Source organism: Heloderma suspectum, chromosome 1 (assembly GCF_057233095.1).
Source record: "Heloderma suspectum isolate Gila_16-S chromosome 1, 16-S_ref, whole genome shotgun sequence".
Lineage (NCBI taxonomy): Eukaryota > Metazoa > Chordata > Lepidosauria > Squamata > Helodermatidae > Heloderma > Heloderma suspectum.
Window position 1 is genome coordinate 430012761 of NC_139458.1, and position 13810 is coordinate 430026570.

Consider the following 13810-nt stretch of genomic DNA (forward strand, 5'->3'; position numbering starts at 1 on the left):
AGTTCCTACAGATAATACAATTCCACTGAAGCGGCAAAATTTATATTGCACTCCTATACACAATTACATGAGAAAACGTCCCCGTTGAACTCACTGGAACTTCCCTTACAAGTAGACATGTATAGGATTTCACAATTAGTTGATTAACTGATTAAAAATTTTTTGATAGATAAAAGGGTCCGCACCATAAATACTTACCAAAACTTGTTGTCAGATGCCCTCTTAAAAGAGGCATTCTCCCCTTCTCTTTCAATGCAGGAAGGAATGCCTCTTTTAAAATGCTTCTTGCTTCACTAAGTGTGTAACCCAAGTGTTACTAGTTAAAACGCACACATCTAGACTTGGCTAAGTCAATTAAAAGATTTATTAATACACATTAAAAATCACCCCCCCCCCAAGAGAATATCATAGCCAGCGGGCCCTCTGCAGGATAGCCAAACACAACAGAATGGCCTAGCACAATTCCTCATATCTCCATGGATGGATTGGTCCCAAACCTCAAACCAAAGTCACGGAGCAGTTACAAAAGGTAGAAAGGTAAGGCAGCTCTCAGCATTGGCACAGGAGACGACCAGACTCCAGCTCTGTAGCAGCCACCAGATCCCAGTCTGCAAAATAGATTCTCGCTCCTTGAAAAAACCATTCTCTCAGCTCCTTATTGCAAAAGCAGCATCTGGCCCAGGCAGGATTAGCACAGCAGTCTTTTTTCCAGAAGGCAAGAAAAAATACTACAGCTCTCCAAAAGCTCTCACAATCTCTTAGTTCCTTATTGAAGTCTCCTACAATTCTGCCCATAATGTTCTTCTTCCAAAATGTTAGAGTTTTCCTTTGTTTGAGCCACCCATCTATAGTTCAGTACTTTGGGAGCCTTTAGCTGCCTGTTTACTCCCTAGAGCAGATTAAAACGCTTCTAAACAAAGTGTACGCCTAAGATTGTTTGGTGGGTTGCAATACAGGTTTAGTACTAACAGTAATTATAGTATAGAAATCCTTGAATCCATTTCCTTCTTTTATTCATACAAATATAAGTTCTCAGTTAAAGTACAAGTAGTAAAGGACATAAATGCAATTAAAGCTATATTTCCTAAGCATTTCTTGCTGTTAAAAGCGAGAGCATTGCTGAGTCCATTTTGCTTACCAAGACTTCTCTATAGAGTTGTCTGGCAGTATCACAGGCAAGGAGCTTCAGTAGCAAAGAAGCTGTTTGATCCCTGAATCAGGCCATATTTATACAGTTTCTGAAATACCACTTCACTGCCAATATGTCAATATTAACTGCTGTTTCATAAATATAAGTTCACAATCTTGACTTACAAAAGAATCTTTGGCGATCAAAATGCACATACAAAAACTTAAACATACACTTTTAAAGTTAGATACAATTAATTTTGATATATGTCTTTGGCAAAGCAATTTCCTAATCACAGTTTACAAATTAAACTTAAGTGTGCAATTTTTTCTAAATATATATCAGATTTAATATTTATACCTTACAAAATATTTTTTTCTCATTAATTGATAAGCGAAATCTTTTAAGTTCACTCTGACCCTGAATCATACAGTTTGATGTCTCTGCATTTTTCACATGATCCTTTTCATCTCTGGTGATGTCACGATTCCCTTGGCCCCCTCTTTCCTTAAGCACTCACACACACACACAAAATGAGAGGCTTCAGTCTCACGCCTTTAATTCAATATTCACAGGTTCATTACAGATGCAAATCCTCGAAGACTCTCTGGCTACAAAGGAATGCCTCCAGGGGATTCACATGGGATCACTGAAAGTTGCCTGCAGTTTGAAAGGGAGGCTGTCTGGCTAAGATAACTTAGGGAGGGAGGTCCCACCCCTCACGTGATGCTTCCCTGTGTAGCCTCTCACATATCGCTAACTGGTTTGGCCGTGGGCCCCTGACGTTTCCCTCTTAGCTCTGCGCTGCCACCTCACGTCTCTTAGGTCGCAGTCCCCAATCCCCTCCTCCCCCTGCTCGCTGCTTCTCACAGGGGGGCGAGGAGGAAGCTTCAGGCCTGGCCATCTGGGAGTTGGTAACCTGAGAAGCACGCCTACCCCTATCTGAACTCGCCTGTGAAACTGCCTCCCGCAGTTCTGGCGGCTCCTCTTCTGAATCTGAGCTGCTATCTCCCTGCGCTCAGAATCAAGCCTGACAGGTGATGAGTTATAATTCAGCATTCTCTCTTAGAATATCATCCAAACTGCTTTGCCAGTTATATTTTGATAACAATTGCCTAAAGTTCTTTGTGAACTCACTTTGTATCCTCCATATTGCTACTAGTTACCTTATTATTTAATTCTCTGGCTTTCTAACTACCTTCTATGCAACATGTTTAATTGCCTGGGGCTTGGGACAACTTTTGCTTTTGTGTGTGTGTGGGGGGGTCACTTTCTTCAGTAATAATTTTGAACACATTGAGATCTGCTACCAACCTTTTTTGGCAGATACATGACAAAAGGTCCTTTGAACAAGAACTAGCAGCAACAGAAATGCTTCCCCATCTCCCATCTGCCCTCAGGCCTTTGGCTTAAATGCACACCTGGTCAGGATGACCGCACCCACATTAACTGCCATTTAACCCATATTAACTCCAACTTAACCCCTTCTAAACCATGGCACCACATAGCATAACATTACTTTGCACTGTACATTTTCCTTTACACTTTTATAAACCAAACACTTAAAACTTAGAATATACAAATTAATTCCCATCTAGCTTTCTGTATTTCCTTCCCTGCTTACATTACTCCTTTACATGACAAACTTCTGAGGTTTAGAAGTTACAATCCTATGCATGTTTAGACAGAATAAAGTACTACAACTCCAAACATTCCCCAGCCAGCAGTTGTAGAACTTTTTTTCTGTCTAAATATGCATAGGATTGCACCTTTAGTCTCCCATCTTGTGTGAACTATCTCTGACTTGAAATAGTTATATTAATTTACCAAATGTTACCTGTGTATGTTTTTTTAGCTTCTCCCCCTCCACAAGGCTAAGTACTCATATTTTGTCTGCAATTATATATTATTTTGTTTGCGTTTAGGCAAATCTACATTGAGATAATGGTAATGACTGTGTCATTGTGAATTTTTTAAAGAAAAAATCAAGAAAGCTTTAAAAAGTGTTGAAATAATTTTTTAAAATTGAAATTTCCAGAATTCTCACATTGAGGTGAATACTCTTGCCACAGATATGGGGGTGCGGGGTTTTTTTTATTTGCGTTTTGTTTTTAAATTAGTGCAGTCAGTATTCAAAAATAGGCTCATTAGCAAGCATTTTCCCCCTGGTTGTCCTCACACTCTGAAAAGGTGGGGTTTTTTTTCTTGTTGTGAATAGCTTGTGAGGTTCGAGGGATGTCAATCTGTATGGGTCCACATCTCTGCTCCTCTGGTTTTAGTGGTGCTTCTAAAGCAGGCTTCCCCAACGTAGCGCCCTCCATACGTGTTGGACTACAACTTCCATCAACCCCAACCAGCATAGCTAATCTGGAGGTGGTGGCTGTTGTAGCAGCTGGAGAGCAGCAGCTTGAGGAAGGCTGATGAAGAGGTGCAGAAGAAGATGGTATGGACAAAGATTGCAGAAAGCAAGTTGGATTCTCACTTGACTTCGCTATCCTCAAGCTGTGCCTGAAAAAGACACACGTGCTCTGTCACTTGGGAGTGGCCCTTCTGATGAGGAGCGCACACAGGTTTTGCACACAAGTAGTGACTGGGCCTGGATTGTGTCCCTGCTCTTGTGTACCTCAAAGGACACACACACACACAACACACACATGCTGCTCTTATGTGATGGGGTATGGCGTGTGTATTTTGTACTTGGATAGATTTATCTAAGTACAAAAGCTTTAGCATGAGTTTCCCGTTCATCAGAAACAAAGGACTTGAGTTCAAATGAGTTATGGGCTGGGGTAACCAGCTTATCCTATCATCTCCTGCGTTAAGCTTCCCCAACCTAGTAGCCCTGCTAGACTGATGGGTCAAAAGCACTTACGGGCCCTGCGCGTCCAAGGATGGGGAATGGGTGGAGCAGGGCCATGGGTTGTTTGCTGCACCTGCAGAAGCTGGTAGCCAGAAGAGCTTTTGAAGATGGACTTAGGCACAAGAGGTGCGGCGTGCGCTATCTCTGCTCACTTGCCCAGGACAGGACGTCTCCTTTAGCATTTGTGGTGCTCCAATGAGGACTTGAATATATGTCTGCGATTCAGATGGATGCTTCCTGAAACCCAGTTAACGTCAATGAAATAAACTTGAAACACGGTGAAGTCTTTGATATTTGTGTAATTGTCAAAACTAAGAAATGGGAGGGAAAAGAGGATCCCTTCTAGCTGTAAACAACCCAAGAATTCTTGGCAGCTCAATTAGCGCATCTTAAGAAATCGTTTTCATGAATTTCCAAATATAAAGTTCTCATATTATTAACTTGCTATTCCTGTGGAAGGTGTATGGCCTTTTTATTATGATTTTCTTAAGTATGTTTTTATTGTAAATAAATTAATTCTTTTTGGTGAAATATGTTTTAATTGACATTATTGTTATTATTAGAACCTGTGTTCTGTGAGCGGAGGTCTAATCCTGGAACAGAGCACATTAGATCTTAGTTCCCCCTCCCACTTGCAGCAGCATCTTTCTCCTCCTCCTCTTCATTATTTGCATTTCTATACCACCTTATTTGCTAAAAAAGCCATCAAGGCGGTACAAAACAATTTAAAACAATAAAACAGTGAAACAATAAATATAAGAAAATTACAACAGTTTAGCATTAGAACATTAAAGCAACTACATAATTTAAAAAGCTACATTAAAAAGTTGTGTCTTCACACCCTTTGTAAAAGCTAAGAGAGTTGGGGGCTAAATGTATTTCTTGAGAAAGTGCATTCTACAGTTTGCATGTGACAGAAGAGGTCTTTTATGTGCCTGCAAAAGGCCCTCTCCTAAATGGAGGCTTTAAAATAAAAGTTGGGCAACAGAACATTGCCATGGCTTTTGAGTTTCCAACTCTGGTCCTTTTTGAGTTCCCTACAGTGAAAAATGAGGCCACTATGTTTGAAAAATTAATGGTGGGGAACTTGGGAGAGATCTGGGGATTTATTTCCATAACACACAAACAGTTCCTGCACTTCACATTTGATTTAACCACTCCACAAAAAACTTGGTGGGAAACAAACTGGAAGTTCAGAAGTAGATGACTATGATTGGCAGCAACTGTGGGATAAACCTCCATATAAATCAATATCAGCCTGAACTAGCGAGATGTCACTGAAAATAGTCCATGGGTGGTATCTGACTCCAAGGCATCTCTCGCTTATGACACACTCAACTTCTCCACAGTGTTGGAAGGGGTGCCAGGAATCAGGAATGTACTGGCACATGTGGTGGGATTGTGCAGAAGTCCAACCATTCTGGCAGGCAGTGGCAGCAGGGATGGGCCATATTATAAATCAAAATATCCCACATATGCCAAGCCTAGCAGTATTACATTTGTTTATAGGGGAGGCCAGTGATTTAAACAGTAAGAAGCTGATTACTCATTTATTTGTAGCTGCCAGATCCACAATAGCTAGGTTTTGGAAGGGATTCGCCTTCCAGTGATTAGATTATTGGTATGCCATGGTCTGGCAAATTGCCATAATGGAAAAAATATCGCACAAGTTGAAGGTGGCCAGGGGCAAACACGATTCATTCCATGCGACATGGTTTGACTTTATCGCATATATGAACCGAACATCAATATTTGATTCCCTTGCGCTATAAAACCCTATGGCTTTTATAAAGAAGAAAATAGATGAAGAATAATCCTGAGTCCATCTGATAAAATATCTAGTGGCACTGACAAGAATTACCTGTGACCTCTGTATACTCATTAAAATATAACTGTATGGTAAGATGGAATCCAGATGGAATCTGTTTTATTTTAGTTTCTATTTTCGTTTGGCTTTATTTTGCTTTGTTAATACTACTGAAATTCAATAAAAATTTGTATAAAAAAATACCCAGGCAGGTTCACAATTAAAGGAAATCAACCCTGAGTGCTCATTGGAAGGACAGATACTGAAGCTGAAGCTCAAATATTTTGGCCACCTAATGTGAAGAGAAAACTTTCTGGAAAAGACCCTGATGCTGGGAAAGATTGAAGGCATAAGGAGAAGGGGACGGCAGAGGATGAGATGGCTAGATAGCATCACCGATGCAATGAATATGGACTTGAGCACGCTCCGGGAGAGAGCGGAGGACAGGAAGGCCTGGCGTGCTGTGGTCCATGGGGTCACGAAGAGTCGGACACAACTGAACGACTGAACAACAACAAGGTTCATAATCCTATGCAGTACTAAGAAGGCTGCCTGTCAACCCACTGAAGAAAATCTTAGTGTATGGGGAGCCAGTGCAAACTCTCCTGCTGCCTGAGGCGGGGGAGCACACATGCAGTGCCCCCCTTGCTGCCGCGTCTCCCCCCATTGCTCTTGCTCATTCTAAGGATTTTCTCAGAGCAAGCCAGCGAGCAGGTGGACTCTGAAGAGACACATTGGCTGGAGAAAGTGGGTGGCGTGGGTCCCTAAAGAGCTGGTCAGACCCAAATGCCTGGCTTTGAGGGGGTCCCTCCCCAGAGCTAGGCACCGTGAAAGGGGTGTCCCTGGGGGTCACCTGTAGGATGAGAGAGCCCACCCACCTGTTGGCTTGCTCTGAAAAGATTCACAGAGGAAGTCAGAGGGCAGGTGGCTGCTCTGGAAACTGGGAGTCACCAGAAGGACTCTCTGGAGAACCCGCTGTAGTGTTGCCTCACGGCGATGGTGGGCCTCCTAGCAGGGGAGGAGCAGCGATTTGTGACTCCCGCTATTCCACCTGAGGCAAGGGATTCTCCTTGCCTCATGGGAAGACCAGCCCCAATGGGCAGGTTGATGGGAGAGAAGACATTCTCTCAAGTATCCAGATCCCAAGCCATGTAGGGCTTTGGGGGAGAGCACCAGCACTTTTGAATTGTGACCAGAAGCCTGTTGAGCTCTTTAAGCATTGGTAAAATGTGCTCCCAATGACCAGTCCCAGTTTGTAGTCTAGCAGCTGTGTTTTGAATGGGGCACCACCACCAAGAAGGCCCTCCCTTTCCCCATTCGCCACCTGTCTCACTTCAGAAGGTGGGGACATACGGTTATCTCAATGTACGGATGGGCTGCTATAGAGACAGATATTTCTTTAGATACCCTGGTGCCAAGCCATGCAGGGCTTTAAAGGTAAGCACCTACACTTTGAATTGTGCTTGGAAATGGACTGGTGAACAGTGAAGGTGTTTACAGAGCGGTGAAATATGTTCCCACCTATTGGTCCTGGTCAAAAAGCCCTTAAGAGTGAATTTTTGAAGTACTGGAAGCTTCCAGACTGTCTTCAAAGGCAGCCCCACACATACAATGTGTTGTAGTGGTTGACGTCAGTTTCTGTTCCAGATGTGGGGGAGCCCTTGCAGAAGCAGTTGTGCCTTCCTCTTGGTCCTGTTGTTGCTCACTTGCTTGGGACAGAGCAGATGAACAGGCAGCCACAGCAAAGAAAGGGAGAAGGGCCAGAGGCCTCTTGGAAGGGGGCAGTGGCTCAGTGGTAGAGCACATGCTTTGCAGGCAGAAGGCCCCAGGTTCAATCCCCGAGATCTCCAAGCAGGGCTAGGAAAGAACCCTGCCCTGAAAACCTGGAGAGCTGCTGCCAGCCAGTGCTGATAATACTGGGCTAGATCAGGGGTGGGCTAGATCAGGGGTGGGCAACTTGTGGCCCTCGAGATGTTTTGGCCTACAACTCCCATCAGCACTAGCCAGCATAGCCAATGGTGAAGGATTATAGAAGTTGTAGGCCAAACCATCTGGAGTGCCACAAGTTGCCCATTGCTGGGCTAGATGGTCTGACTGGATAAGGCAACTTCCAATTTTCTTAGGCGATTGGCATCAAGGACTCCACTGAGAAAATGAGCCTCAACAGATGCTCAGTGATGCGAATCCGACACTGCCCCTGGGCGATGTGCAGCGATACAGAACTCACAAGCTGCTTGACCCCCTCACTTCTTTGAAGTGAGAAAACTGACGGTAAAAGCTAAGCACCAGAGGACAGCTCTACAGCGACATCTGCAGGCCTTTCTCCTTTTCTGACGCACCCCATAGCTAACTCTGCCATGACAAGACCTGAAGTTTCTAATGCCAACTTTACTGAAAGGGTAGCCATCATTGTCTGTCACAAGGAATCATGGAGCCCAATAAACATATTGTGGGATACGCTTTCATTGGTGAGAGCCTGGTCCCCTCAAAAGCTTAAGCCACAGTACAGATCAGTTAGCTTTTGAGGTGCTTTAAGGCTCTTCAATGTTACTTTCACCGACATAGGTACTAAAACTCATATTGGAAGACACGTATCCAATGCAATGAGGGAATATTGAGACGCAAGCCTGATGGTTTCAGGGCTTTGTTAAGCCATTTAGGTCACTGGGAACTGGGCAGAACTGGTCAATTTCTTGCAAAGTTGTGTCTGGTTCCAAAATGAATGCGGCAATTAATCAATTTCAGGCTACGTTAGATACGCATCTACTGCCAAAAAGCATCTCTGAAACTGAATTCAGCCCTTGGGCTGACAGAGGTTCAACAACCCTGCCATAGTTCCAAGTGCAGAGTATATGTTATCCCATTTTATCCTGACAAACTATCATGTGTGGAAGGAGGGTTCAGACAACCCCCCTCCTCATACTGTCAGGGAAGGAACTGGTTTGTACCGAGGAATGTTCAGTCATGCAGGCCTGTTGGCTGGGACACACATTTTATCCACTTCAAAGAGCGATGCTGTCATTTTGTATCGTGCTTTACTGTGAGGAAAGGCCTAGGCCTAAGAGAGACAATAAAATGTTGAGTGGCTTGCCTATGAGGTGCTGGAAAGGTTCTTGTTTGGCTACTTTCAGATGAAACCTCTCCCCTTCAAAGGAACTTTTTCAGATGTCACCCAAGGTCCACAGCTGGTTTCCTGGCACATTACCCAAACTTAGAGCAAAACCGATACTACAGCTACATTTATGAAACTCCAGGTGTGAGGCAGAAAAAATTAGTCAAGCTAGAAGGCATTTATGCCAGGCACAAGGTTGACCAACAGTCTGGTAAAAGAGGCTTTAGGGTCTATTTCTAGCCGAAGGGTATCAATGGTTATGGATACAGCTGCACAAACCAAGTCTGGGCCAATTATTTAATTTATCACGGGTTGGATCCAGATTTAAGCATGAGAAACTGTGCTGGTGGAAGAGGACTTTGCCCCCTCCCTCCCAGCCATGGCAGCCACTCCAGTCCCCTGAAAATGCTACACAGTCAGGGGACTGTGCTGAATAGGATATGCTATAGTGTGTGAGTGAGTGTGAGGGGGATCCCCCAAAATCAGGCAGAGGGACCTTCCATAAGTGGAGCCTTTTCTCTCACGGAAGGCAGATCCTGGATCCAACCCTTATGTTTACATGTCATCTTTCTGCCAAAGCACTCAAGCTGGCCTACAATTTAAAGTAACAACTTATAACCTAAGTGAGATGATACAAAAGGACTAGAGAGGAAAGTAAGGAAATTCAGTTACTGACTCTTCCATACTGTCACAGAGTATCCCAGCCTTGGCTAGTATCCATATTCCATGGTTTATAACCATGGAAGAGATATGAATAAAGAGAAACACTGGAACACTCAAGAGGATTTAAAAACAAACGTAAGTTTATTTTCTTTAGAAAAACAATTCTGGAACTTTTGTGTGAAGTTGCATTTCACAATGACCCTGTTCGCACATAGCCCATGGGCTAAGTGCTGGGTTGTTTAGCCCCTAAACAAGCCAGCGGTCTGGGTTCGGACGTCATGCTTCACAACCTATGAAGGAGCCAATCATGGGTTGAGAGTAAAAGCAGAAGAGGCAGGCACGCTGCTCCCGTGTGTACACAAGAGTCCATTAGGTTTTAAAACAAGGGGTTGTCGTTATGCGCCAACCAGACCATTGCAACTTCCTTTGCATTTCACATGATCTTTTTCTTGGTATGTAACACTGGCGAAATATTACTGTCTAAAAATGCCCAAATAAAAATCACCTTAGCATTATGGTTGCCTCCCCAAAGGATAGGTGCACTTTTCTTCTGCCTTTAATGGGAGATAAGGTTCTTTAGGTCTGTGCCACACTAGTATATACCCAGAGCTGAAGCTGCAATTCTATATATACTTAACTGCGTGTGCGTGCGTGCGTGTGAGAGGGAGGGAGGGAGGGAGGGAGGGAATAAGTCATATTGAACTAACAGGTGATGTGCTAACAACCCATGCAATCTGCATTGCACATCATTTGCTCCTACTCAAGCAAAAGGATCCGAAGTGTAGTTATCATAGTGCTGCTCCCTGGTGTGGTTCTGGAATTATATCAGCAACAGATGGTACTATATATCAGGCCAGCCTGATTTTGCTACCTGAGGTAAAGGACATTTCTCTGTCTGAGGTAAAGGACAAGATGGCATCATCTCCCCATTCCTTGAAGGCAAGATGGACTGGCAGTCGAACCTTACTTCAATAATGGTGATGGGAAAGTGTCCACCACCACACCTGAAACAACAAGCTGGTTTAGTGGGGCCAGGACAGGCTGCGTGGCATAAACAGTTCTGTCCTCCAACAGAGGGAAACAGGGAGTCCAGGAGGAACAGCCAAAAGGCCGCCACCACTGCTCCCCGCTGCAACACCTGCTGCCTGAGGCAATTGTCTCACTCTGCCTAATGGCAGGGCCGGCTCCACTGTAGGTACAGCATGCCTATGTTTTTTAAGCCATAATTTGTTTGAGGGGAACCTTCCTTTACCACCTGCTATGTCAGCAGTACAGTGGGAGAAGGTGATGATGCGGTTTAACTTATAAAAATGCTTATGACTATTTCACAAAGTGGTGCGATCACCAGCAAATACGGATTTTAAAAACGAAGCTAAAAAGCTTCTTCCAGCCTGAATGGCGAGTGGTTTCTTTTTATTTCTGGCACACAGAGCCGAGGATCCCTCGGGAAAATCTATTTGATTGTTCTTAGTAGAAATTATGTGCTCCAAATCATAATTTCTGGTTTCCAAATCTGCCCCATTACACTGAAATCAAAATAATCTCTTGAGAAATGATCCAACCTCAAGACCTGAATCTACACCAGACAGGTATGCATTTACATTGGGTAGGCAAGCTGGTCAAAGCATTCTTCCTGAATTTTTAAGAGCCAATTAAAAACACATTTTAATTAAAAACAAACAAACCTTGAACAGATCAACATGATCTAATAAGCTTAACAAAAATTTGGGGAAACCATCTAGCTTGCAAAATGGAACCTACTCTGTTCCAACCCAGCCCTCCTCAATCTGGTACCACCTTCCGGATATGTTGGATTACAACCCTCATAATCCTTGGCTAGGGGATTATGGGAGTTGTAGTCCAACACATCCAGAGGGTACCAGGCTGAAGGTTTCTCTAACCCCTCATTGGCAAGGCTGTCGTTATTCACCTTCCCCACCTTGAAAATTAAATGGTTCATTAAGTGTCCAGAGCTGGAGGCCAATCAACATCCACCGACTGTAAAGAGAAACAAACAAAAATAATAATTAAATCAGGACTGGGATAACTCGCTTGTTCTTAGGATATCTGTATGGAGAAAATGACTCAAACAGCTGACGCTAAGGAGAGATACATTGCCTGGGTGGAAGGCCGCTTGGGATTCATATGTAAGCCAGCCTGAGCAACATAGAGGAACAGAGGGGTATTTAAAACAAAATAATAAATCACAGCCCATATTCCTGGGTTTGGATCTGGGCATAGGAAGTGGCCTTACACCGAGTCAGGCCCTTGGTCCATCTAGCCCAGTATTGTCAACACTGACTGGGATCGGCTCTCCAGGGTTTCAGGCAGGATTCTTTCCTCGCCCTACCTGGAGATGCCAGAGATCGAACCTGGGACCTGCGTGCAAAGCAGGCGCTCTACCACTGAGCTACAGTCCCTCCCTAAGTCATACTTGGGGCAGACCCACTGAAATAAATGGGACTTGGTACACATGCCTAACTTAAGTCCTATTGATTCCAATGGGCCTACTCTTAAGTATGACTTCAGGTGCATCCCTGGTCTGGAGCTTAAGGTGAAATGGGAAATGGGAAAAGCAGTCACCCAAGCCAAGGGAAAGGATGTTTTTGCATGTCCTTTCCCTTGGTGAACTATTACACCCACACCGAACCTGCAATTCTCCTGCTCTGCCAGGCAGCCTTATTAGGAGGGATGAGGATGCTGCAGGGTGCTACGTCATTTGAAGAAATCAGAAATATTGAAACGGGTTGCTGGAAGCCTGAACAGGATCCCCTGGGGGTGCGGTCTTGATTTCATACTTGGGCAATTCTTCCCGTCATGGCCATGATGTCAGGATGGAGTACTCACTTCTACATCCAGCTCCAAAATGTCAGCAGTTGTCCCCAAGAGAGAACCAAGATTGGGCTTGGTCCTTCCAAAGTCTCCGTGCACAAACTCTTTAATGTAGCTAGATTGCCGTTAAGGAAATGGGACGGGTGAGCTGTTGTTGATGCAAGATCTGGGAACATACACACACGCAAACACCTCTCTCTCTCTCTCTCTGTCAGGGTGGAAACTGAGCCCAGAGAGCCTCAGAGCAGTTCAGATTCTGAGGAGGAACAGCTATCCATGGGTGAGGGACCAGCTCATCCCTCACAGGCTCAGCACCTGGCAGAGATTCCTCCTGCCAGCATTCCAGAGATAGATAGCGACCTGGGTAGTGAGGGAATGCGGGAGGGGGGCTTGCTAGACGCTTGACGCAGACAGTGAGGAGCGATGGAGGGCGTGGAAAGGAGGCGTAGCGCCCGTTTGGTGCATAAGCAACGGCCGCCTCCCATGGACCCAAGGGAAAGAGGGAGGATCTCTCCCTAGCCCATAAGCTCTGGGTCTTCAAGTGACCCTCTTTCAAACGGGGATCAACTGACTACTTGAAGCTTAGGCTACCCTGCTGTTCCTTGCTTTAGTCGCTGGTGATTAGCATCTGAAAGAGTCATTAAGTTGTAAAAGGATTAAAGCTTTGAAAAGAAATCCTATCGTCTGTGTCTTGAGTTGGCTATTGGAATCTACTGGGAGAAGCGGCCAGAGCGCTCCTGACACACACACTCACTCTCTCTCTCTCTCTCTCTCTCTCTCTCACACACACACACACACACACACACACACACACTAGGGCTAGCAGGGTGGAGAAGAGCATTGTGTCAGGAACTCAGGAAGTTTTAGAAGGGAGCAGGGGTTTTCCTACTGCACTCTATCCACAGCATGAGGTTGGGCGGCGGGGGGTGGGAGAGGAAGGAAGAGAATAGGGAAACGAGGTATCTCATGAGGGTTGTGTGTTGGATCAAACTTTGTCACTGCGCCCACAGAATGGGACCTTCCATCCTGTCCTCCTCCCTGAAGCCCCCTGCACGCCCTCAAATCTGCTCCAGAGGGCTGGGGGATGCTCCAGTGAAGATCTGGAAGGTGAACGAGGGGCTGTAGAGGGGAGGAAAGGACACGCTCCACCAGCGGTACATCTTCCACAGGTGCAACAACCAAGTTGTGGTTGGGTATTGTATTTTGAGGGGTTAAATAACTGTAAACCACTCAGAGAGCCTTGGCTGTTGGGCGGTATAGAAATGTAACAAAGAGAATGAAGTTCAGTCCAACCCTCTGTGTGTTTTATTAATAATTCTGTAGGAAGGAAAGGAAACTCCTGTCCCAGGAAGAGCTGAATATTCTGCAACCTACATAAATTATGGAAGTTAAGCAAATTTAATACAT

At 44.7% G+C, this 13810-nt stretch overlaps 1 protein-coding gene across 8 annotated transcripts in view; it reads right to left on the bottom strand.

The window, feature by feature from the left end:
- Positions 1-996: 996 nt before the first annotated feature.
- Positions 997-13810, bottom strand: part of PUS10 (pseudouridine synthase 10) — a 40782-nt gene continuing 27968 nt past the window's right edge. For 5 of the 8 annotated variants that reach the window (XM_084829316.1, XM_084829320.1, XM_084829312.1 and 2 more), the window contains 2 exons: positions 12419-12518; positions 997-11569 (listed from right to left, as the gene is read on the bottom strand). In XM_084829316.1, coding sequence (XP_084685442.1) covers positions 11531-11569; positions 12419-12518 — 139 coding nt within the window. In that variant the 3' untranslated portion in view covers positions 997-11530. Of the gene's footprint in view, positions 11570-12221; positions 12519-13810 lie in introns of all 8 variants that reach the window. The other 3 variants (XM_084829319.1, XM_084829313.1, XR_014786992.1) reach the window with 2 other exon arrangements.